General features: G+C 41.4%; 1 protein-coding gene across 3 annotated transcripts in view; it reads left to right on the top strand.

Moving 5' to 3' along the window:
- Positions 1 to 4,276: 4,276 nt before the first annotated feature.
- The window catches only part of ZNF827 (zinc finger protein 827), a 163,792-nt gene continuing 141,743 nt past the window's right edge, over positions 4,277 to 26,325 (top strand). For all 3 annotated transcript variants that reach the window (XM_063108280.1, XM_063108278.1, XM_063108279.1), the window contains exon 1: positions 4,277 to 4,756. In XM_063108280.1, coding sequence (XP_062964350.1) covers positions 4,714 to 4,756 — 43 coding nt within the window. In that variant the 5' untranslated portion in view covers positions 4,277 to 4,713. The remainder of the gene's footprint in view (positions 4,757 to 26,325) is intronic.

Genomic DNA, 26,325 nt, shown 5'->3' with positions numbered 1-26,325 from the left:
AAGACTTCTAGTAAAACCTCTGTGCAAGTTCTTTTTTCTCTTTAACTGCATCTTAATTTCTATGGCAGTGGTCCTCAAACTTTTTGGAATCAGGACTCCTTTCTACTCTTAAAAGCTATTGAGGGCCCCAAAGAGCTTTTGTTTATATGGGTTATGTCTACTGATATTTACTGTGTTACTCATTAAAACTGTCGAATTTAAAAAATATTTGTTTATTAACTCATTTAAAAATAACAATAATAAAATCAATACAAGTTAACACCTTTTCATGAAAAATAACTATACTTTTCAAAACAAATCATTTTGTGAGAAAAGGGGCATTGTTTTACATTTTTTCAAATCTCTTAAAATATGGCTTTATAGAACACAGCTGGATTCTCATATCTGCTTCTGCATTTAATCTGTTACAACATGTTGCTTTGGTTAAAGATGTACATGAAGAAAACCCAGCCTCACACAGATATGTAGTTGGAAAAGGGAAGTGTGTGTTAGTTAATAGCCTTTTCAGAATTGTGGATGTTCTTCTTTGATACTACACCAAAGTTTGATGAGTGGTAGTTTCTTAAAGGTTACTTATCGTGTGGAATCTGAAACCATATCAATAAACTTTTCATACTCTTTTACATTAAAATCCATTGATCTTTCTTGTACTTTGAATGGATCTTTGGCTATAGCATGATTTGGTAATATCATGAATTGATCATTTGAAAAATACTGGCTCACTGAGTTATAAAGAGTTTCCAAAATGCTGACACAATATCAAAAAGCCACATTTATTAATACCACCATGGATCTTATCAAAAAAGCCTTTAAGTATTAGGAAGCTGTTGAACTCGTGGTGATGGACACACGTTATGTAAAATTCTAATTTTCCCTTGTAAGTGCACATATTGTCGTTGCCAAAAAATACTTTGCATTATTTTCCTTGAAATTACAGGCTCACTTAATTCATTTTTTGAGAAATACTCACGTCTGAGTTTGTCTGTTAGTCATTCTTTCAAGTAAAAGCAATGTTTCATGAACAAAGCAGCTATTTCAAACAATCTCACAAGTGATTTTCCTTCAGACAACTGATGTACTTCAGTGTGCAGCAGAAGTGCTTTATATGTACCTAACATTTTGTCACAAAGAATACTTAAAAGTCTTGTACTCAAAGGTTGAGATTTAATAAAATAATAATTTTCACTGCTTAAATGAATCTTCTGTTTTTCCTTTGCTAAGCATATGGCGGTGAAGCATAGAATGACTATTAATACATTTGGGTGTCCCTACCTTGATTAGTGCTAAGATGCCAGCATTTTACCCACCATTGCCTTTTCAACACAGATAAAAGGGCAAATAACATCTTAGTACTATTATGAAAATAGTTTTGACCTTGTGGACCCCTCTGCAGACCCCTCTGCAGACCACACACTATTTGAGGGAAATGCTCCCTCTGTCTATCCACCTTTAGCCATATTTGGGCTTGGATAGAAATTACTCCTGTAAGAGTGGGCGCTTATTAAACATCTTAGAATGCACAATTTTGAGAAAATCTATTTTAATCTCACATTTGAGTGGTAATGGAGATGGGGGGTGCAGAGAGTACTATAATTATTAAGATAAAATATGCTTTTAAAAGCTTGGTCCATGGAGGTAAATCAAATAGAATATTCTAATCTGATGACTATGGTCAGCAATAATCCAAACTAACGGCTCATGAGTACGTGCATCCAAAAAGCATACATTCCCAACTTATTTATTCATTTGATTTTGAAATCCATTATAGCAACCTCCAGCTCTTTATTTTCCTAATATTTTAGGTTAGTCTAACATTAAAATTAGTTTGTGTTCCCTGAGCATGTAGCAATTGAGGGTGAGATGCAAATGACCTTGAAGAGTAGTAGTGTAGAGATACCAATCTGAGATTTAGGCAGAAATTGCTCTGTCCTTATTTTCATTTTCTATCGTTGTGTACTACTTCAAATAATTTTTGGAAAGAAGTGGAGGTATAAATAAATTCAATTTAAAAATGCTTTTGGCTGTTGATAGAACACCTATATAATTAAAAGTTGACAGCATTTGCCTGCATGCCTTTAAAAGGTCGCAGGAAATGCACTGCTTTGAGGAAAGGCCTAAAGTGTGTTTTCAATTACAGTGTAGTAAACATTGTGAAGAGTGATAGCAATTCAGGAAAAGGTAGTGGAGAGTCTATGCAGAGTCATAATCCTCAACATCCCAACTAAAGGTTCTGAGGGAGCACTTGGTGGGGTGTTGTGTCCATACTACTTACCCTGCGTTAGGTGTAAAGATCCTACACACTTGGGGCAATGGGTCTACTTGGAATGGATAGGCTCTGATTTACCATTCATGTATTAATTTCAAGTCCAATGCTACTGACAATAGCCAAAGTCGTGGCAAGTTGAACTTGATCTGAGTTGAAAGTTCTATTTCAAATTAAAATGCAGGAACCTTAACTACCAGTTTTTTTAAACTAACATTCAAGGAAGGATCAGTTTAAGGATGATGTTCCATTTTTAAAACTTGGCTGCTCTGTTTTTGGTTTTAGACTGAATTCAAGCAGATGTTTCAAACCTTGCTACAGATAGCATTTCTTGTTACTGGGAAGCTAGATCTTTTGGGGGGAGCTGGCAGGGAGAGGTTCGTCCTGAGATTTCATTATCAATGAAAGACATCTTTTGGGAGACAGCATTCTTTAAGCTCTGTTAATAAAAGTGTGCAATATAAAGCCTTATTATTATTTTTTAAAGGGGTGCATTGAAACTTAACCCCCATGAGTCTCTTTAGCACCAACGAAGATGCAAGAATTAAGTGAGAACCTCAAAGAGGCATTAGTTATCCATGTAAGTTTATAGAGTGTCATTTTAATGTTCTATACTTGTATCTTCACCATGTCTCCACCTTCTTTGATGAAAAAGTCTATTTAAAAAATTGGTAGGAAAATATTTAACATAATAAGATGATGAGTCAGAGTTTTAAAAAAGCTAAAAAGAGAAGGTAGTTAAATAATACACCTTTTTCATTTTTTAGCTACATCTGACTCATGACATATAATGTATTCTACTAAGTTCAAAGTTTCCTCTTACAAAGAGTTTTATGAAACAACTCTTCTTCAGACCATCTTTACTTCAATTATTGTAGCAGATTTTGGAGTTTAAATCATTAACAACCTCTGAGTGAACTTTTATCCAAATGACTGCAAGTCACAAAGAGAACAGACCTCTTTCACCAAGTACCTTTTGTGCTAGAGTGAGACCCGTCCTTTTCTATTTTTCCCCTTTATGTCTCTCTTTGAAGAAAGATGTCATTTGTAAAGTAATGAAAGTATGTATCAGTTAATGAAAACTGCTATATTGGATTCATAATGCACACTGGAATTGCTTCAGGGTAAACTTCATATCCCTGCATTATACCAGGGAAAAGAATAAATTTCACAAGTCAAGATTGCTGTGTGCACTGTAGGAGTATCATGTAGCAGTTACATCTACCATCAGGGGTGACCTAATCTTATTTTCCCCCTTTGTCAAGGAGCTGTAATTTTCATTTAGGCAGAATCTTTCAGTTTTAAATCCACTGGACCCTCTGAAACTGGGCACTTATTCACATCAACCTAGTTATTGATTCCACCGTGTTATCTTTTTATTTTTAAAAAATTATTTTTATTGGAATGATTTTGGAAAGTGTGTCGGAGGCTGTATACTCTGGACTAAAGGTGACCGGGGTGAGAGAGTAATTCTCTTAGTGACAAAAGCCTGAAGAATTTTATACAGAACAAAATGTAGCTTAATAAACAAAAGAAAGTTAAGAGAAAAATCTAGTTCCTTTTTAAAAAATCAGTAAAATAATGAAAGAATAGTTGTTTTAAGAGTGGGAAAAACTTTTTCCCCCCTAGATTTGGCGACTAGCGGGATAAATTCGAAGAAGTGCATCCCACCCCGCACGCGCGCCCCCCATTCTTTCCACACTGAGTGGTTGTAAATCCGAGGCTGAGTCCGCCCTGGGAGCCTTAGGGCACCTTCCTCTTTGCTCTGTGTGTGTGTGTGTGTGTGTGTGTGTGTGTGTGTGTGCGTGTGCGTGTGCGTGTGTGTGTGTGTGTGTGCGCGCGCGCCCGTGTGTCTAGCTCTCGCTCTTTCCCTCAGTCTGTGCCTCTGTGTGTGTGTGTGTGTGTGACAGAGAGAGAGCGCGAGAGGAGAGAGAGCGAGCAAGAGAGAGAGCGAGCGAGCAAGAGAGCGAGCTGTGAGCTGTGCTGCCGCCGCCGCTGCCCTTTGATCCCGACATTAGTGTTAGGGGCTCGGAGACACAGAGCGCGGCCATAGACACCGCCGCACCGGCACTCATTTATTTATACCTCTCCTCACACACGCGAGCATAGGACACACACACACACATACACACACACACACACACACACCTATTAGATCCGTTTCCATTGAAGAATATTACGCTCGGGGACAAGCCAGGTGCACGACCAAAATTAAAAAAAAAAAAAAAGGAAAAAAGAAAGGAAAGAGGAAAGAAGAAAACCCCTCTTCTGGCTCCAGGAAACAAGCTTCAACCCATTGCACACACCGGAGAGAAGGGGTTTCCCCCTGCCCGCCCGCCCGCCCGCCCCCCAACTACCTCCCGCTCCTGCCAGTGTCTGCCTCTCTGCCCCCACGGGGGTTTATTTGATCTCACATTAACCAAGGAGGAGAATGTGAGAAAAGGGGGAAAATGCCCAGGAGGAAGCAGGAGCAGCCCAAGCGCCTTCCCTCACGTAAGTCATCCCTTCTCCACCTCCTCCCGTGCCATTTTCTCGCCCTCTCTCTCCTCTTTCCCCTCCGCAGCCTGCTCCGTTGTTTTCTGCATTAGTTTAGGGTTACAGAGGTGAAACTGACAAAGACACAGCCCGGGTTACTCCTCGTTTAGGTCTATGCCGAGGCAGCCATGTTGGTGATGATCAGCCCCGTGCCCTTTCTATTCTCTCTCTCTTTTTCTTTCTTTCTCTCACCCCCCCTCTTTTTTTCCTTGAGATCGAGCTTTTCCCCCTTTCCCTCCCCCTCCTCCTCCCCACTCGGGGCTGCTGGGGGAGGGGGCAAGAGAAGGGAGGAGGGGAGTAGTGTGGATGCCGGGGTTTTGATGGGGGGCTGGGGGGGGAGGTGGGAGAGGTTGGAATCTTCAAAAAAATTCCTTGGGGATCCCAGTGCCTGAGGGTGCGGAGGTCGGGGAGGGCGGAGGGCTGGGGGCCGTGACATGGCGTTTGGGGGTGTCGGGGCGAGGGCGCGCGACCGCCAGCGGGGGATCAGGATCCAGGGAGAGGTCCGTCTCCGGCTAAAGGTTGCGCCGGGGTTGGTCGGCCCCGGAGCCGCCGGCGGCAGCGGCGGCGGCGGCGGCTGGAGCAGGAGGAGGCGGAGGTGGAGGAGGCGGCGGCGGAGGAGGGGAGTCGGGGGCGGGCGAGGCGGGAGCGGCTGGGGAGGGTGTGGGGGCACCGCACACAAACACACGGGCACACACGCGCTGCCGGGCGGCTGCTGCCGGGGCGAGGGGGCACGCCGGGGCGCTGGGGGCGCGGGGCGGTCGGGCGGGGGGGGCGGATGTGGGGTGCGGGAGCTGCGCCGAGGCGGAGGCAGGAGGCCGGGCGGCTCGCGGCGCGCGAGGTCCCTGCAGAGCCGAGCCGAGCCGAGGGAGGAGCAGGGCTCCTGGCCGCAATAAAACGCGGGGTCAGTCAGAGCAGACGGAGCCAGGCTAGACTCCGGCTCTCAGAGCCCCCTCCCTGGCGAGCCTGAGCAGAGTCCAGGACTAAAGTGCATCACAGCCCTCCCCGGCGGCAGCCACACACCAACTGGAGACACACACCCGCCGGCACGGCCGGGTCCCCTTCCCCTCCTCCACCCGCGCCCCCGGTCCCTCTCCGCCCTCCCTCCGGCTTTTCTTTGCGAGACTCTTAACTTTTCCCCCACTCCCTCTCCAGCTCCCCCCCCCCCCCCCCAATCTTTCTCCGCTTTGAGTGTTCCGAGATGCTGCTAAAGCTAAAAGTGAAGGAGAAAGAAGCAACTAAAAATATCCCCCGGGGCAGCCCGGCTCCTTGAATGCAGGGAAGAGGGGGCAGGGGAGAAGGCGTGGGGCGGGGTGACGGGGAGGAGGGGACGCGGGAGGCGCCGGAGGGAGGGGTCGGGGGAGACGGAGGGTCAATTTCTCTTCTCTCCCCCCGCACTGTTCCCCTCTCCCGGCGGTTTGGCGCGGCTCGGAGCCCGATCCTGCAAAACCCGGGCTGGGGGCGGGAGCGGAGCCGGAGCGCCCGCCCGCCCGGGTGTCAGGCCGACGTGGTCGGTCACCTGAAGTTCACGGAGGGTGGGGGAAGGGTTAAGGTTATGGTGTCTCGGGCTCGGGCTGTGTGTGAGCGTGTGCGTTTCCGCTGCAGACAGGCAGTGCGATCGATCTCCCCCTCGCGAAATATCCGCGGCGGTGCCTGCCCGGGGGACCCGGAGGGGGGCGCGGGCTGCTCCAGCCGGGCGCCCCCGTGGCTCCGTGTCACTCGGGCAGCGGCCGAAGTGGCGAGCCAGGGCACTTGCAGGCAGTCCGCTCCGCAAACATTCCTCTTTTCTTTTCCCTTCCCTGTACGCAGAAGTCGACGCACAGGGCTTGGGTTGTGCTTTTTTTCCCTTCCTTTAAAAAAAAAAAAAAAAATGCCCCTGTGCAGTCCTTTCTTCGCCTGCCCGCTAGAGGTTCTGAGGATAATATCACATATGTAATATATATGCACATAAAATCACTCGCAGGCGGCTGCGTGTGTAGGGAAATTTTGTGCGAGGAGGAGAAGGCGGTGGAGTCGGGGAGGGCGAGTTGGGAGGCTCCGCGCTGCGATTCACAGAAAACTCGCAGCAGTTGGTGGAAGAGCGTGTGCGTGCACATGGCCGGCCGGCCACGGTTCCCAGCTCTGTCGGGGGCATGTGGGGGGAGGGAGAGGAGGCAGGAATCCTGGGGCGGTCGGGGGAGGCTTGCCCCTCTCGGACAAAATGGGCTTCAGTGTTCTCTGCGAACTTGCCCTTAGATGGCAACTTTGGGAGCTGATGAGCTGCTGTGCGAAAACCAGGGCGGTGAGGTTATTTGGTCATTTTCCTTTCTTCTCTTCTCCCTCCGCTTAAAAAAAAATGTTGGCGGGGTTAGAGGGAGGGTGGGAGAGGAGAAGGGATTTATCTGTTTCGGCTGTGACGGAGATGGAACGCCTTGCCTCTCCTTGTGTGTAGTGCGGTCGGGCAGCTGCAGCCTGCCCTGCTGGTGACCTTGACCCTGACCTCGTGCAACTACCCTCTGTGTCTGAGAGGAAATTCAGGCTCCATTTTAGCTCTCGTGCTTGGTGGGCCCCTTCAGCGCGTTGGTGCCTGGTGATTAAGTTATATTTTGAGAATGGGCTCTCCCACCCTGTTCTCTAATTGAATACTGTAATCCACTCACTTTAAAAAAAAAAAAAATTACCTCCCTCTTCCAGGCACGGAAAGCCACTTTTACCGAAGTAAAAAGAATTTACCTTTGCAAGCACCTTAAATGTCCCTTTAGATTTTAAAGCGAAGGCTTAATTTGTGAAGCTTTTCCACTTACCTTTGCATTGAATGGATTTTTTGGATGTGTGCTGCCTGTTCTAAGCGTGCTTTATGCATGTTTTGTAACCAATTTGCATTTGGACTAAGAGCAATTTCTGGGCAAATGGTGTATTTTGCAATTCAGTCCCAGTAACCCAAGGCTTGCTAAGTGCTGAGTGAGTCGAAGAAACTTGCAAGTGGTGTGGAGATGTAATAAATATTGACTTTGGTAAAAATTAGTGTTAATTTGTATTTAATGTAGAATATAATTGTAGTCTTAAGTCTCAATTTTAATGCTAAGCTTTGTTTATTTGTTTGTTTATGTGTGGGGGAAGGACTTTTCTTTCCCTGGAGAACTGTTTTGTGTCCAAGTTAAAATATACTAAGTATGGGGATTAAAGTTCCCCTGATAGAAGTCATCCCAGGGTTTTAAGAAGTTATTCAGGGGCAGATTTAAAAGAAAAGAGTGAGTTGTGTAATTTTGGGGGTAGGGAAGAGAGGTCATAGGGGGAATAAGAGGGGAGAAATTGCTTTTGAAGCCCAAGAGACCTTCTGAGTAAATACAAAAGTGGTTAACAGCCGCCACTGATATATTGTTTTAAGAATATGTAGAACCTGTAAACACACATTTAAGAAGTGCGAATTAGAATACAAAAAAGGAACTTGTGAAAAGTGAATCTATAGAAAATTTGGAATGCTTTACACTTCCTCATAGATCCCTCCTTGCCTCTGCACTCCCCAAAAATATGACTAAAAAATTCTAAAGCATAAACCATTGTTACTTATAGTCTCTTTCTGTATGTTGAATGTATTTTTTTCATCATTAATTGTAGTACTAGCCAGGCACATTCTGGGTCTATAAGGCCTACAGTCCTCCCACTCGACAGCACAGATACCAGGGAACCTGGAAGTTCCACCTCGAGTGGATTACTCCTGGAAATCCACACTAGTACTTGGTATTATCTGATACCAAGTCTGGGGTGAGTCTCAGCCCCTGGCATGGAGTCCCAGCAATTCCCCAGGCTGGGCTTCGGCCTGCTAAGGTTTCCTAGCTCCTTCTGTTCAGCTAGACACCCATGGGACTGTTCACAACTGAATTAGCTTTGGAGATGGGTGAGCCTTTAACCTGACACTAGTGACCCAAGCCTTAAGTTTCTGATTTAAAATTCTACACAGTCATTTCCTCCTGGGCCTCTGAAGTAGGAGTGTGTGTGTGTCTGTGTTTGCTGTTTTTGTTATATGGGCCTCACACACATGCAGAAAAATATGACTAGTCTAAAGAGTTGAATGGTGATCCTACTGCCCACAAATCAAAAAGAAGTTCTGTGTTAACTTTTAGAGGCAACCCCCAGCAAAGAGTGTTAAGCCTACACTATCGTTGAGGGGTGGCTTTAAAAATTATTGCTCAAGATAAAGCCTTTATTTCTTGGCCTAGAGCAATAATGATCATTTTGGGATTTAAATATGACTGCTGATGTTGATGGCTCTTTTACAAAATTTCTTTCTATTAACAAGTTCCAATACCGTGTTCAAAAAAATGTCCTAGAGGTTCTTTGAACTATACCACGACCTTATCTTTAGCAGAATCCTGAACTGCATAACTTAAAAATGTTTGTCAGCCTAAGAAAGAGGAAGAGAGGTAAACTGATACCATGACTGTTCGCCAGGCACAGGGCTAGGCACTTTCTGAACATTATTACATTTGGGAGCACAAACTGAAGAGAGAAAGGATAAGGAAGGGCTCTCTCCTGAGTCTGTTGCATCTAGTAAATCCTTTTACCATTGGTGATCAGCACTTTTAAGATTTCCTCCTTACTTCAACTTACCCATGAACATGTATGAGTTAACGAGGGTACTTTAAAAAGTTAGTGGAAAAATAGAATTAAAAGATAATACAAATCTTTCCATGAACTTTTTGAAGACTCCTCATAGATCCTACTATATTTATCACTGGAAATTTGCCTGATGCCTATTGCTGAGGGAAGCACAAAGGAAAAGTTAATAAAACAATTGTTTTATTATTCCAGTATTTTCATTGTTTACTCAGCAGTGGGTCAAGACCAGAACAGGTTATTGCGTTCTTCATTAACAAAACTTTAAAAAATATTCTCCTGCTTTCTAGTAAAATTGGGAAGCAAAATGACTAAAAAGCAAACAGGTTTCCTTATTTTATAGTTTTACACATCTTTTTTTATGTCTGATGAAAGAGAAAATTTAATTTTTTGGTAGAAAATTTAATTTTTTCCCCCTATTTATTCTTATTAATTTTTGCAGTGACCAGGCAATACCTCCTGACTAACCATGGCAGGGACCACGTGGGAAAAATTTTGAGTGTGAAGTAGCAAAATTTTTCACTGATCCTGTGAGCCAGACCTAACCAGCCAAGGTATCCAGAAGCAGCCTGGGCTGATGCCAGGTCATAGTGCCTATCTGTTCCCCATGTTTTCCTAATACAGTAAGTAGGATGTCATGGAGTTTTCCTGTTAAAATAAGGAAGATAGCTCAAAATCACATTCCTTCTAATGCTTCACAATAGATTCTAATAAAAAAAATTGATTTTTAATTTATCTGCGTGCTGCCATCTCGCTCTGGGGATGACACAGCTGGTGTGAGTTGACAAGTCTCTCTGCACAAAGTGTTAATAAATCATGCTGGAAAAGTATAAATTGGACAGCTTTCGGCTAGTGTTAGAGCTTGCTGTGTATTTGAGATTTTATACTCTTTGAATGGCCTCTATTAGGAGAGTTCCAAGGGAGGTGTAGAAAATCTCTGTCTTATGAGGCTTGTAAAATTAAATGGACAAAAGTTGTGGACACACCCAAGAGAGTGTGTGTGGGTGGAGTAAACAGGCAGGCTTCTCTTGAGGTCAAAAGTTGATTTAAAATACAAGGAGTTCTATTAATGTCAACATGTTCATGTAGAAAAAGCTGGATTTGAAATGTATGGTGCCTGGCTGGTTTGGTAAACTAGTTTACTTAGTAATCCCAGTAGTTTAGGTTCAGATCATGTCTCGATGAGTAAGTTTCACATAAGAGAAACACTCTCACCCAGTATCACTAACCCGGGTCACTTACCTGCAAATTGGTACCTTGGACTAAGAAATGACAAGGTGTCTTGGTTCGTTTGGGCTGCTATAACAAAATACCTTAGACTGGGCAATATATAAAACAATACTAATTTATTGCTCACAGTTCTGGAGGCTGGGAAGTACAAGATCAAGGCACCAGCAGATTTGGTGTCTGGTGAGGGCTTGATCTCTGCGTCAACAGTGGTGCCTTCTCTTTGTGTCCTCACATGGTGAAGGGGGCAAACAAGTTCCCTTGGGTCTCTTTTATAAGGGTGGCACTAATCCCATTTATGAGAGTTCTGCCCTCATGACCTAATCACCTCCCAAGGGCCACACCTCTTAATCACATTGGGGATTAAGTTTCAACATATGAGTTTTGGGGGGATGCAGATGTTCAGACCACAGCACGAGGCATGAGGGAAATGATGGTGGAGCCCACGTTGCTACACTGTATAAATTAAAGCTCCTTTGGTTTCTGTGACTGGTCAGTAATGCCACTTGGGAAAACTGAAGGGCATCATATTCCTGAAATTAGGTTAATGTATCCTTTAGCCTTCCTCATTGGAAGTTTCCATGTCCTCCTCCATTCTTTGTTTTTAAATATCTGCTGGAGAATTAGGATAGGAGAAGGAAAAACAAACAACAGACTGGGGCTGATCTCTCCAATCTGAGTGATGTATTAGTAATTTTCTATAATTTAATCAAACTGATTGCAGAACAAGATAATGAGACCTAGAAAATAGGACTTCAGGGGATGTTAAAGGATTTCTAGCGTAAGATTTTACAAACCATGGGCTTTGTAGTGAAGGAACAGATTTTGGGTTTCTCTTATTGGAAAGAAAAACAGACCATGCCTAGTTATGATAAGATGCGTTTTTTTTTTCATCAGATTTCATTACTATTTTGGCTTAGTTAATGTACTCTTAGAGTCACATTTTAGAGGTATAGATTGTACATGATGATGCTGCGTCCTCTTTCTCATGTACTGTTTTCTGTCTCCTGCTTTGCTAGGTATAGCTCAGTAATTCTTACTATCTAGGGCTAAGTGTACAAAGCACTTTATAGTTCATGATAGCTGAAATGTCTTCTGTCATATTTTATAAGAAAATAATGCATGAAGCACACTGTAGAAATAGCTAAGAGTACTTGATGGCCTGAAGTTTCTAGCTTTCTCCCTTCTGTTTGAGAGCAAGTTTTGTATTTCTATTCTCTGTCTGTAATTTTTATTTTTTAAAATATTGGAGAATAGTGTACGACTAGGTGCTGAGGCAGGGGCCTCTCAGGTGACCCTTATTCCCCAAGGACCCGCCTTTGTTTAGAATTTTGTTTACAAGGTAGTTTCATAAATTAAAATCAGACTTTGGCTTAATACTAATCTTAAGCTGCATGGGTGCATATTGCTGTTTATTTTATAAAAGTCAGCTTTACTGCCTGTACACACACACACACAGAGGCTGCACTGTGGCTAATTTTATGAAATGTACAGTGATACGCGCCCACGGTCTGGGGTCAGAATGTGGCCTTTAGCAGCTCTGCTTTTCACAGACTGACCTAGGGCTATATAAAATGCAGATTCTGTGTGCCTAAAAAGGATGTTGTTTCCAACTGTCCATTCCCTTCTTATTAAAAAACAACCTCCACCACTAAAGTTTTTTCTCTAGAGTTCTTAAATGACCAAGGCTTAGGTACTTTTGCTTCTGTTTTTAAGAAAACCTAAATTCAGCCAAGTTATATCCAACAACAAGGAAGAAATGCATGGACCTTCTCAGAGGCTGGGGCCCGAAAAAGCAAACCCTAAAATAACCTCTCTCTGGTAGTTTCTGTGTGGGTCAGAAAAGTGGTTATATCCCATTAGAAGTGTGGTGTGAAGAAAAAAGGAAAGGGGTGAGAGAGAAATGTGGATCTCAGGGTGAATTGTTTTGAGTGCTGTGAAGAAGTTGGCTTTCAAAAGGGGTTGAAGAGGGCCAGGAGAAAATGATCTTTTACATGATTGATCAGCAGCACTGTGCTTATCTGAGCTTTTGAAACAAGCTATTGTACTTGTGGAGGGTGATAGATATAGCGCTAGTATCTTAGCGTGGTATGTTTTAAAAAGCTTTTGTTGTTGTTTTGTAATGAGAGGGAGAAAATATCACCTGTGACTCTGCCCTCTTTTCCATTTGTCTACTGTGTATAGGTACAGCTAAAGTAAAAACAGAACTTATTTGCTTTTGAAGTTCACGGGGTAGTGGTCAGGTGTACACACTCTGGTGCCAGGCTGTTCGGATCCCAGCTCTGCCACTAACTAGGTATGTGACCTTGGGCAAATTACTTAACTTCTGTGTCTTCCAGTTTCCTTGTCTTTAAATGGTGATAATAGTTCCTATATCATAGAGTTATTATAAGGATTAATTGCATACATATATAAATGTAAGTATTATACATATATATAAAATCATGCCTAAATAGCGCCTGCTGCATAGAAAGAGCTCCATAAGTATTACCTATTATTAAGTATATGAAGTACATTTCAATTTGCTGAGATTGTGATTGGACCACAGCTGTTTCTGACCTAGAACTTTTTGGTGGTTTCTATGTTTTTAAAATTTACTTCCCATATATCTCATTAGAGTGATGAGTAATAATATGATATGGTAAAATTCTTTTACAAGGCTGTTACTGTAGGGCTTGACTAATTCTTTTTTCATAGGCTAGCAATATTAGGTTTTTACTATAGAAAGGAGTTCCTCTGTTTATGTGATTTGACCTGAATTATGTCTAAGTTGTGTAATAATCTTATGAATTATGACTGGATTTTACTATAAAGGGAAGATAGTAAATCTTCCTTCAGAGACTTATAGGGAGGCTCAAATGAGAGAATAGGTGTTGAATAAATTACTTATTTATCGTTTATTTAACAGGCAGTCCACTGATCAAAATAACCCAGGGGAAATTTATATTGGGTTTTCCATATGTTATATAGGTAATAGTTCAAATTTCGCACAGAAAGAAAGACAGGATCTGCTGTTTCTAATCACATAGAACCAATCCAAGAGAACACATTAAATGAATCTTAAATGAAAGATTGAGGGGTGTGTGTGTCTGTATGTATGATATAGAGCATATCAGAGGTCATAAGCTGGTGCCATGCTGATGTGTTTGGCTCCCCACAGTATGTTTAAAAACTTTAGGTAACATTTTAGAAATTGGAGGTTTTACATAAAAATACAAATTTCCAGTTTCTTTTGAAAACTTGGATGAGCCAGCAGCACTGGGCCCACCTCCCCACATGGCAGCAATCTGCTCTAGTCAGTGGCGGCTGTCTCCCTTCCCTGGGCAGGCATGTGCTCGTCAGTCTGCCACAGTTCCTACCAGTCGGCCACCATGTCCCCATATGCATATACACCTGCCTGCTTCCCTCAGGTGTCTTACCTCCTGGTCCCTGCAGACATTTGGATTAGAAACTGTTCTACATTCGCCAACATTCTTTGATCTTTTAATTCATCACTGAGTCTAAGGAATTGTATACCACATTCTGTGGGAGTATCAAGAAACAGTATAAGGTAGGGATTAAGATCCTGGCTGCTCCACATTTTAGCCATGACATTAGGAAGTTACTGCAGTACTTGCCTGTTTTTCTCATCTGTAAAATGGGGGGAAATTGTAGGTTCTATGGGACTAAGTGAGCTCATGCATATAGGTATTTATACTAGTGTCTGGCACATAGTATGTGCACAATATTGCTGGCCATATTAATACATCTGAGGTGTGAGTTCATTTCAACTGAGGATCTCAGTAGGATTGCTTTAACTGTGCTGTATAATTAATCAAGGACAACTATGGCTGCCCATCAGTTTCTGATCACCATCAGCCAACCCGATGTTCTCAACTCTGGCTGTACATTAGAATCATCTGGGAGATTTAAAAACGACAAACACCCCCAGAGATTTAAATTCAATTGGCCCAGAGTGGAGCCTGGGCATGGACAGTTTTTAAAAAGCTCCTGAGGTGATTTGAATGGGTAGCCAGGGTTGAGGACCCCTGAACTAACCAGAACTCACACTCTAGGGTGATGTCATTTCAGCCAAAAGTAAAGACAGGTGATGCTGAGCCTGGGCAGGTTAATGACCATACTTTGTTAGACTCTTAAAACCCTGAAATTAGGTCATAGACTTGAGTAGTTGATTCCAACTTCTCCAGGTTAGGAGCCAGAGGCTCTGGGAAGGAAGCTATGCTGGGCAGGAGACACGGGCTCCGGTCTTCTCCCTCATACTCACTACGCCAGGGGAGACCACAGTCTTCTCCCTTGTGCGCTCCCATCACCAAGGTTTCTCACTGGCTTTGTGACCCTGGTCAAGTTACTTAACCTCTGTGTACTTAAGTAGCTCCAAATTGTAAAATGGATAACAGTACATTACCCAGACCTTCTATTTATATTATGCTTTATTGTTCACTAAGCACTTCCACTGATATCATCTGCCTGCGAGGCAGGTAAGGAAGGGCTGCTTCGCCCACCGATTGGACAGAAGTGGAAACCAAGTCACAGAGAGGAAGAAACTTGCTCAGAGTCACCAGTGTCAGCACTACCAAGGGCTGGACCATCTGATGGTCTCTTGAGGTCCCTGTGTAGTTCTGAGATCTGTGAAATCTTCATGGGATCTCACAACCTGAATGAGATGCCTTGGCCACTCCAACTCTGCTCACAGACCCTCCACTACCAGAGGATGCCTTAGGTGCAGGTGGAACACGTTGTGCTGTCAATAACATGTCTTTTATCGAAGATTTAAGATCTGGTGTTTTGACCTTAGACTAGGCATAGGATAATAGAATAATCACATACAGTGACTCTTTCTGGGGCCTGAATTGCATGCTCCTTATGGAGAGCACTGCCTTCTCATAATGGCCTAGAATTAGGCATTGTTTTCTAATCTTCACTTGTTTGGCCCTGCCTGTTAATCCAACACTCCTCTCCAGAGCATGAAGCACAGCTGTATTTGGGAGGAAACAGTGTGAGAGACCCTACACTCCAGGAAACGTTCCTGAAATGTGCTATATGATTTCTCTCTTCTAGGGGAAAGCAAACCTCAAATAATAATTTACAGGGTTTTAATCTGACCTTAAAAAAGAGGGAAATCAAATCATGATGAGCTGCTTTTTGACATTTATAGAAAGAGAAATTTCACAATCTAGAAATAAAGTTTGGGTTAGCTAGACTAGTGGATCATAGAGAGAAGTGCTGTGCACAGATACTTGTTGATAGGTGAAAAAATATATACAAAAAAAGAGAGAAAGGTACAGGTAGTTTAAATGTGACTTGGATGTACTCCATAAGGCTGGAACCATAGAAATAACAGATATTAATTCTTTATTAATTTATTTTTAAAAATCTATATTGGATTTTAAAGACAAGAGTAGTACATACTTAGTATAAATAATGAAAACTATGTATAAATGTTTAAAGTGTGAAAATCCCCATATTCAACCTTCCACCTCTGGTGATAACCACTGTAAAACAACAAGGAATATTTAAAATTCAACCTTTATTTGAAAAATGGATGCATTTCAGCAGAGTTGGCTAAAGGAGTTTAAGAACTGAATTCAGAACAAGGGTGGCAGCATTGCTTTGTAAACTGATTAGATCACGTCTATAATACTGAATCCTGGATTGGGTGCCCTGATTCAAAGGGGGAAACTGATAAACTAGAAGGGAGGCAACTCGATTGTTGTAGGCTCATGAAATCATCATATGAAGAATTAATTATTGAGGGAATTGGGAATGTTTAATTTGAAGATAAGCGTGAGAGTGGGTAAAATTTTGCATGGTAGCTACGCTCAAGTACATGAAGTTCTATCAAATGAACAAGGGAGTAAACTTTGAAATAGCATTCATCCCTAAGTTCTCAACTTGTGTGTGGTAACAGTTACTTCATTCATTCGTTCATTCATACATTTATTCCACCAGCAGCAACTCATGCGTCTGTGTCAGGGATTAGGGGCATATAGAACTGAATTGAGCATGGAGGTCTCTCCTCTCATGGAGCTCAGGGCCACGTGGGTGGAGAAAGAGATGGAAACGATGAAAATTCAGCTTGAAGAGTATTTTCATAGACTTATGAAATGCAGAGTGTAAAACAGACTAGGACCAATAGGGTAGACATAGTAAGGAAGATAAATTTGATTTAAGATAAGGACCTGTTGAATAAATAAACTGTCCAAAAATAAAATAGAAGATATTGTGTTTATGAAGAAACTGGTTCAATCACCCATGATTTTCTAAAGACTTCAAGTAATTCAGGGTGGGATGGGGAGGAAAAGTATTGAACTCTAAAGTTGTTTAATATGGTGAAAAAGGGTTCTATAGAGCAAATCCTGCTGTGCTTGGTTTCTATTATAAAATTGGAAATCTGTTCCAACAGAGGGGGAACACATCTTTCAATATACTGAATTGAGAGCCTTTGGGGAGTAAGGGTATATGCAGCACACATGATATCATGTTAGAGCTGTGAGGATTTGATCAGCTGACAGTTGTAGTCCCCATTTGGAGCTCATTCATGAAGAAAGTTTTGAGCATTTACCTGGCTCACAAAGTGGTGTAGGATGCAGTCTCTCCTGACAGTCTTTCAGATGTTGACACAAAACTACTACAGAGGCTAAGTATAAATCAGTATGCTAACAAGTGCAAGGTGATATGCTATGAATTAGATGTGTAAATGTTTGAGGAAACGCAGAGTAGGAGTGATGGGAAAAATATTCTCAGGGCAGAATGACATATAAAGTATCCTTAAGGAAGCAATGGATTTAAATCTTGAGAAGAAAGGAGAGAACATTCTATGAAGAAGAAATGACATTAGCCAAAAGATGGAGAAATAAGCCAAAAATATTTGGGGCGCCCAAAGAGAAGAGATTTCATTGAACCAGAGGAGCCATATTGTTGCTGTAAGGAAAAATATGGCAGGAGCTGGCCCAGGTGATAAGAGATTAATATTGCTAAATTTAGTGGTTTGGATATAACTCAGAAATCAACTGTGAAATGTAGTTGCTTTTTCTGTGATAAAAGCGGAATGGAGGATGATGGCCTAAAGGAAGAAATGGCCTTTTCAAATAGGGAGGCCTGTTGAAAAACCACACTGGGATGGACGGCAGTGGGTGTGACCTCTGAAGGTGCCGGTGGGAGAGCCCTGCCCTGTGATGGGTTCTCAGGGCCAGTGCTGCAGACGCTTAGCCAGGGCTCACTCTCCTCTCTTACCCTCTTCTCTTGCCCCTTCCTCACCTCTTTGGTTCCTGAATAATCGACAAGGAGAGGTATAATGCAGTGCTTCCTTTGGAGGAAGAATCGTAAAGTATGTGCTCTTTACAGAAAATAACATATCCAACATTTATACATACATAATGAAGCATAATAATAGAACAAACATCTGTAAACCTACCACCCAGTGTAACGAGTTTCAATACTATTGAACCCATCTGTGTACTCTTCTCTTGCCACCTGTCCCCCAAGATTTCCTGCTATCCCAAATTTTCTATTTGTCATTTCCCTTGCATTTTTCTCTATGGTTTTACCGTACCATTTAGTTTTTGCTTGTCTTTGACATTTTAAAAAGTAGAAGCATACAGCATGCATTCACACCTTGGTTTTTCAATCAACAGTCACCTTTCTGAGATTTATCCATGATGATGCATGTAGCTGTGGTGCATTCATTTTCGCTGCTCTCTAGTATTGCAGTGTAGAAACATATCACAGTGGATGTTTGCTTTGTTTCCACTTTTTGCTGTTACGAACAGTGCTGCTGTAAACATGCATGTACATATCACTTTGGTCTGAGTGTAAATTTCTCTAAGACATTAGTCTCAGGTCCCCTCTACCAGGACCTCTAAAGGTTGTTGAGGACTCCAATGAGCTTTTGTGTATATGCATTGTATCTGTCTATCTGTATTATATTAGAGATTAAAACTGAGAAATTAAATTTTTTATCATTAAAAATATATTTTTCCAAAAAAATCTAGTGAGAAGAGTAGTATTGTTTTATATTTTTGAAAATCTCTAATGTCTGGCTTAATAGAAGACAACTAGATTCTCGTATCTCCTGCTGCATTCAATCTATTGTTACATATTTTGCATAGAGTACATGAAGAGAATCCAACTTCACACAGATATGTAATAGCCTTTTCAGATAATTGTGGATGTTTTTTGATAATACACCAAGACTCAAAAAGAGGTAGCTTCTTAAAGATTAGTTGCAATGTTAAATGAAAACATTTCAATGAACTTTTCATATTCTGTTACATTAAAATCTACTAGTCTCTCTCAGGCTTTGAAGGGATGGGTCATCATGCATGTAAACTCTTACATTGGACATTTGAAAAATACTGGTTCACTGAGTTATTGTTGATCTACCAAATGTTGACACATTTCATTATACAATGTATAAGAATTTATTAATATCAACACTGACCTTGTCTGAAAAGTATATAACTACTGTATTGGGAAGCTGTCAAGTTTACTGTGTAGGGTAAAAGTTTTCCAAATTTTAACTCTTGCTTGGAAGCTTGAATTTTATCACTGGCAACAAATACTTTCAATTTTTCCTTAAATTATCAGTCTTGTTACATTCATTTCCAAGGAATAGTCTGCCACATTCTCCCATTTGAATGGCCGTTGTTTGTCAGTTATTCTTTCAATGAAAAGTGATGTTTCATGAAAAAAAGTGGCTAGTTCAGCTCCTAACTCCAACAATCACACATGTACTTTTCCTTGAGACAGCCACCGTACTTCAGTAATGGCAGAAGTGCTTCATGCCTATATTTCATTACATGTAATGTTAAAAAGATGTTTACTCAAGGATCAGACTTCAATAAAATTAATTTTTACTGCTTCATCAAACACATTCTCAATTGAAACTGGCAGGGGTTTTCTGTCTGTTTTGTCTTTATGTTGTATGTTTTTTTAATTGTGTGTGGCAGTGAAAAATACAATGATTGCTAATGTGGTTTGGTACTACTGCCTTGATCCGAGCTAAGGTGCCAACAGTTTTACCCACTATTGACTTTGTACCATCAATACAAATGTCAATGAGTGAAAAGGGCAAACGATGTATTACTATTATTATGAAAACAGTTTTGATCTAGAGAATCCCTGAAAGGGTTTCAGACACCCCTAGAATTCCGGGGACACCTTGGGAACCACTACTCTGATGTGTCTGCATAGGAATGGAATTGCCAAGTCTTGGTGTGTGTGCTTCTTCAACTTTACTAGGTAGTGCTATAATGCTGCGCTTTCTGTATATTTTTACTGAAGAATACAAAAGGCAGATAACCCTGAAGACAGGGAACCCATACTTCACGAGGGTTCTCACAGCTTCTGTGAGATTTCTTTGAAGTACCTTTGAATCCTCTTGCTCTATCTACAGATTTGGATGAAAATATGCATTTTACTCCACAGTAAATCTGTTGGCTTAAAAGTAATGTTTTAAATAAGCTCATCTGTTAAATTACCTTTCAACCCTGTGAATACATATGTAACATTGCTGGTCTATGAAGATGCTGCAGGTTGCTCCTATGACTTCCTGGTCCCCTGCTGGAGGAGCACTCCTGTGAGTGCCACTGGTCTGACATGACTTATCTTGGAGAGTGCATAGTTGCATACAAAAGATGGCTAAGATTTTCAGGCCTGGGGAACTCGGAGCATTTCTGGTCATTTTGTGTTCTCTTTCTGGGTTGCTATTTTCTCCATCCATTAACCCACTCACCCAAGACAGGAACCTGGGTGTAATCCAAATGCCACCCTCTCCTTTTCCTTTCCCCATGGAACTGATCACCAGGTCTTGTTGATTCTACTTCCAAAGTATCTCTAGAATTCATCCTGCCCACCCCCGGCCACTGCTTTAGTTTATCCTCTTATTTTCTCCCACGGAGAATTGAAATAGTTGCCAATCCACATCTTTTTTTTGCCTCAGACACCTCCCCACTCACCTACCCTGGTCTCTGTAATCCAGTCTCCACACTGCTACCACAGTAGACTTTCTAAAACACTCATAATCCAGATAATCCTTATTTAAGATCTTAGGCATTCCCTAAAAGGATAAAGTTTGGACTTCTAGACTTTGCTAAGAAGCAAAGTCACCTGAGCCCCCTCTTTTCCTCTGCCTTCCTGTAGACCCCTCGTTTCATTCATATTGAATTACCTGTTCTGCAAACCATTCTTATATCTCCTTACTTCGGCACATTCTTTTCTCTGTTTCTGAAATATCTTCAACTTGTCTGATTTGCCCGACAGCCTCCTACTAAGCCTTCAACACTCATTTCTCTGATGAGCCTTTTTTGCTTCCCCTCCTTCCTTACCATTGTTCCACATACTGGGCAGAATCAAGCGTCCCCTCCCCTGGTTCCCACAGCTCTATCGTAATAACCTCCTATACATTTTATAATTGCTTACTTATCGATGTCCTTATTAACTGGGAGCTTCTTAAGGGCATGGACTATTTCTTATTTATTTTTGTACATTCTTGCTCATAACAGTACCTGGTATATAGTAGGTAGTCAATGTTTTTGAAGAAATTAATGAAGGGAGAAGTTAAGAACCCGTAACAGAATCAAAGAGAGAGATGTTCTATAAATATTGTTGAATGAATGAATGCGTGAAGTTAACAACGAGTCACAGAATCAAAGGGTTTTAGAAGTGGAAAGGACTTTGGAGACCATCTCCTGCTGTCTTCCCCTTTCAGAAATGAGGAAACAATGTGCCTGAATTGTCCATCTGGGCTGGGTAGGAGGTGATGAGCAGACCCACGGATATTCATGTGAATGTGGCCTAGAGATGACTGGAGAAAATCATGTGCTTCTGGATGAGGCTTGCCGAGAAGAGCAGAGGCCATGACCTGCACCCCAGGGGGATACCACAGTCTGACTGCAAGAGAGAACTTTTGTGGTTAGAAGTCTGTGGCACATTCCAGACTGTAGAGCCTCCCCTCAGCTATTGGCTGTTGCTCTCTTTCTGTCCTCAAACTGTGCCAAGACTGTAAGATTTTCCTGATGACTGGGCATATTCTGTGTCTGGATTCCATGGTCATAACAACCAGAAGTTTCCTGTCCTCTTTGGTTGAGGTGATTACTATATAGAGTTGGGTAGCAATATCAAAAGTTCTGAGGTAAGCCCAACTCTCTAAAACATAATGTTCTCTCATTTGAGATTTCTAGGTGCCTGGGATGAAGGGAAAGGAGAAACTATTATTCACTACATGCCAACTGTATGCTAGGCGTTTTTCTTACATATTTCTGATTTACCTTCACATTAACCCGGTAAATTTGCAGGTATGGGTATCCTATTCTATAAATGAGAGAAGGTGCTTGTGGATGTCAGGTGGGCCTAGTGCAGAGCAGGGCAGGGTGTGAGTGGAGTGTCTGGCTCCAAACCTCATGCCCTTTCTGTTTTGCCATACTGCTTCAAGCTCTGTAAATGGCTTTTTGCTGTACAATACTTATTGTGGCCTTATTTTATCAATTTGGTAACTTCTTGAAGTTGCATATATTTTATTTACTCAAAAGGAGAAGAATCTGTAGTTTTTTTAGCTTAATGTTGTCTGAGCTTTGCAGTTTACAAATACTTGGCCATCTCTGCAGGACCACTGTGTATGGGAGAGGCAGCAAGTGTTATTACCCCACTTTATGGATGAGGGATCTGAATATGGGGGACAAAGTGTTCCACATCTGTCTGGCTTCATCACTGTATTCCTAACACCCTGACTGTGAGTTAGTATATAGTAAGCCTCCAGTTTTTAACTACACATCAGGAGTTTCATAGCAGGTAAGTTCCAAATTCAGAATGGAACTGTGTCTCTGAGTCTCAGCTCAGTGCTCATCCACTGCTAAATCATCCTACTTTTCCTGAAGCCCTAAGCAGAGAGATGTGGGAATGAGCCCTCTCATTAGCATATGTGGGACAGTGGGAACCGTCTGATCTGGCAGTATGGTGAATTTCCACAAATCTAAACAACTACAGGTGGCCCTTTAGAATAAGATCTTTCTTGTTTTTATTTCTCCTCCTTTAAATACTCAATATAGGACTTTCGATCATTTCACATCTACCTGACACTTCCCAGTAAAATAATTGGAAATGATTGATGATCTAATAATGGATTCATAGAGCATTCACACCAGGAGGATCCCTGATATCATCTAACACAGTGTTCTTCAAAACTTTTTAAAAAATTGGTGGAACCCTTGTCTCTGTGGAGAGCTCCGCTACATAGAAAAGATCAAAACAAGGCTGTGCCGATTAGGTGTGTGCTAGCATGGGAGTGGGGACAGGCCCAGAGAGCCTCACCCTGCTTTAGAGTCCTTGGGTTCCCTGAGATGTGGTGTGTAAACCACTAATCTGTTCTAACTCCTCATTTTATAGATGGAGAAACCGAGGCACATGGGTGCTAAATAACTTGCACAAGTGGCTGGATTGAAAAGCTGATGATGAAATTTGTTGCTATATACCTGAATTTTCAATACTGTTTTAGAGCACCATTCTGTGTTTATTATAAAGAAAAAGTACCTGTTTTTTTAGAGTAGGGGTCAGCAAACCAGCAAACTATGGCCTGTTTTTGTGCAGCACCTTGCACTAAGTATAGTTTTTACATTTTTAAAGGATTGTTTAAAAAAATGAAGACTATGAGACTGAATGTGAACCACAAAGCCTAAAGTCAGATTTACTATGCTGATAGTAATGTGGAAATACCAAAAAAAAAAAAAAAAAAACCCAAAATAGGCTTCTCTAAGTAACTTCAAAACATGTAAATTTAAAACAAAACCTGATTAGTTGAGCAAGTTTACATCAGAATGCTTTTCAAACTTGTATTCCTCAAATGAACTTCTTTAAATTGTCCAATACATTTTCACTCTCCTTGTCAAATACCAGTTTTTGGTAGAGGATAAGCTGGTTAACTAAATTTTTATAATATGTGGGAGATGTTGCAGCTAGAGAACTGTAGACAGTTCTAAGTTCTATAAGATGAAATAGCAGTGGTTTGCTTATTCAAATACAAAATTAGGGCATTTTATAGACTCTCAAAAGGTTAAGAACAAGAGAAAGTGAAGTACGAATGGCTGTGGTCCCTTTGGGGCTGTACATATGACCAGAAGGATCATTTACCTTGGGGTCATTTACCTTGGGGTTGAGCCTTATCTAAAACAGCAGTAGAGAATATTCCCTGACCTCAACCTTAACACTTGATGCATTTCCAGAAACTTCCGAGTTTTGTTGGGAAATGTAATAAATGTCTCCTCTGGAGCATTGCTGATGGTAACAAAGGGCTAGAAAACAGCACCAGGTTTCTTTCAGGTGAAAGATCTAGCAAAGCTCTCTCAGTGAAGACCCCAAGTGGCATGCCTGAGGAATGCCTAGGAAGAAAGGATGTCACTGCCAGGATTCTTCAAAGAGAGTTAAATGGATAAAACTGTTGGACTGTTGAGTTGTTAAGGGAATATTAATTTAGCTGCGGAATATCCTGGCCCTTGGAATTATCTTAATTTGTTGGTTGGTTATAGTTTTTGTTAATTTTCTTTTTTTTTTTTTTTTTGCTTTCTATCTTTGACTTCTTATGTGTCTACCAGAAGATGGGCAGGGAAAATAAAAGGAGATAACGAATGAGAATATATTTGACCATTTGATAGCAGCCCTGGCACAAAGCCTGGTAGGATTAAAGGTTAAAATTGTTGGCTTAAATTAGTGTTTAAAGTTAACTTTGAATTACTGTTGTCTTTGTAATCAGCTGTCCTTTGGTGTCATGGATCCTTGTGCATAACCAGTAAAAATATTCTTACACAGTGAATAACACCAATATCCTTTTGTGAATATGTGGGGGTGGAGAGCTGCCTCCTCTGCAGCTTTTATTTTATATGTATTTAAGTAGTAAATAAAAAGCAATCTCATCTCTTCTTCCTTGCTGAATTGCTTATCTCCCACAGGCCTTTTCCTTCTGGATATATGTATAATTTGAGTAAATAAAGGACTTACTGTGTGAAGTTTTCCTTTGGCAGACAGAATGGTTATTACCATAATATGTTTCATTATAAGGTGCTCTTGGTATATGTGCCAACAAAGAAATGTATCATTTTATGTGTAAGCTAAGATTTCGATAAGTAGCCATTTATCCATCTATAGAGTGCTGCTTCTTAGACTATAAAGTGCATTATTATGTTATTAGAGCTTTTTTGTTTTTTGGTTAAGTTCTTTTTTGATCTATTAAGGATTTCCTGGTGATTTCAGTAGTTTGGTAATTTATTGCTCATCTTATAACAGGTATTGGTAATGTTAGGATGAAAACATTTATACAAGAGGAAATAAAAGTCAAAGAAGCAGATAATCGACCAATTTATCAGCCTTAGCAGACAATTTTTCTGATAACGATGTGGTAGCCATGGTAAATTTACTTCTGATTGCTTGAGGGGACAGATTGTATGTGCCTTTTGTAACATGGAGGTGCATGAAAGGGTAAAGGAACAAGTAATCAATCTGTGGACCAAGCAGGACTGTGTTGGTCTCTAGACCGGTCAGTGGTTTCAAGCTATATTTCGAACTATTCCTTTCTTATTAATTTGCTGCAACATATTTAAGGATGAGTATATCTTTTTGTTTTGAGATTTCTAAGTATCTCTTGTAATAGAAGGCCTCTCTTGCTAATGTCTTTTTTAAAACCTTTCATTTGAGAGAAATTTGGTTAAAATTTAGAGATAGGCAAAAATAACTTGTTAGTCCACTCATAGTCTTTCCAGCCTTGGAGGACTTAACACTGACCAGCAGCGTGGTCAGATTTGTGCAAGAATAGCCAGCTTATACAAAAACTATGTTTCTAACTGAGATTAAAGTTTAGAATCCAGAGGTGAAAAAATTTAGAAAAAAGTCCCAGGCCTTCATCCAAATTTAAGTGTATTACTTTTCTGGGGCTACCATAATAAAGTATCACAAAGTCCGGAGGCTTGAAGTCTGAAGTCTGAGATCAAGGTGCTGGCTATGCTCCCTCTGAAGGTGATGAGGAAGGTCTGTTCCACGCCTCTCTCCCAGCTTCTGGTAGTCCCTCGGCCTGTGGCAGCATAATTCTAGACTACCCATGGTGTTCTCCTTATGTGTATGTCTGTCTGTTTCCAAATTGACCCCTTTTTACAAGGATTTTTAAGTATCTCTAGTAATATAAGGCCTGTGTCTTCTGTTGGATTCAAGTCCACCCTAATGACCTCATCTTAGCTTGACCAACTGCAAAGCCCTGTTTGCAAATAAGATCACAGTCACACGTGCTGGGGGTTGGAACATCTTTGGGGGGAGCATAAGTCAACCCATGACACTAGGTATTCACCCCTAGTTTGCACAGTTTTAATAAGCCTGGTGATTGTTCTCTCAGCTAATGGCAGATAAAGTGCTACAAATTTAGAAGAAAGGATCTCTGCTTAGGGTATGACAGAGAACAAAAGTATTCAAAAGGATTATCAAAGTAGGAATAGTAACTTAAAGTACACAGTTGCTTGGGGCCATGAAATGTGGGAACAAACTGCTAAAAAGTCCTGGTAGCTCCTGAGACACATCCAGGTATTACAAACAATTGTTTTGAGGAAGGGAAGGAAGCAGCCATGGGGCTATTTTACGGGGGGAAAGGTTTCAGGCAAAGGGAAGAACAGTTGTAAAGGTCCTGAGGCAGGAGCCTACTTCATTAGCAAGGGAGAGTGGTGGGAAATGAGGTCACC

The sequence above is a fragment of the Cynocephalus volans genome, chromosome 9 (genome assembly GCF_027409185.1).
Source record: "Cynocephalus volans isolate mCynVol1 chromosome 9, mCynVol1.pri, whole genome shotgun sequence".
NCBI classification, from domain to species: Eukaryota; Metazoa; Chordata; class Mammalia; order Dermoptera; family Cynocephalidae; genus Cynocephalus; species Cynocephalus volans.
Note: the sequence above shows the minus strand (reverse complement) of the source record. Positions and strands in the feature narration are given on the sequence as shown.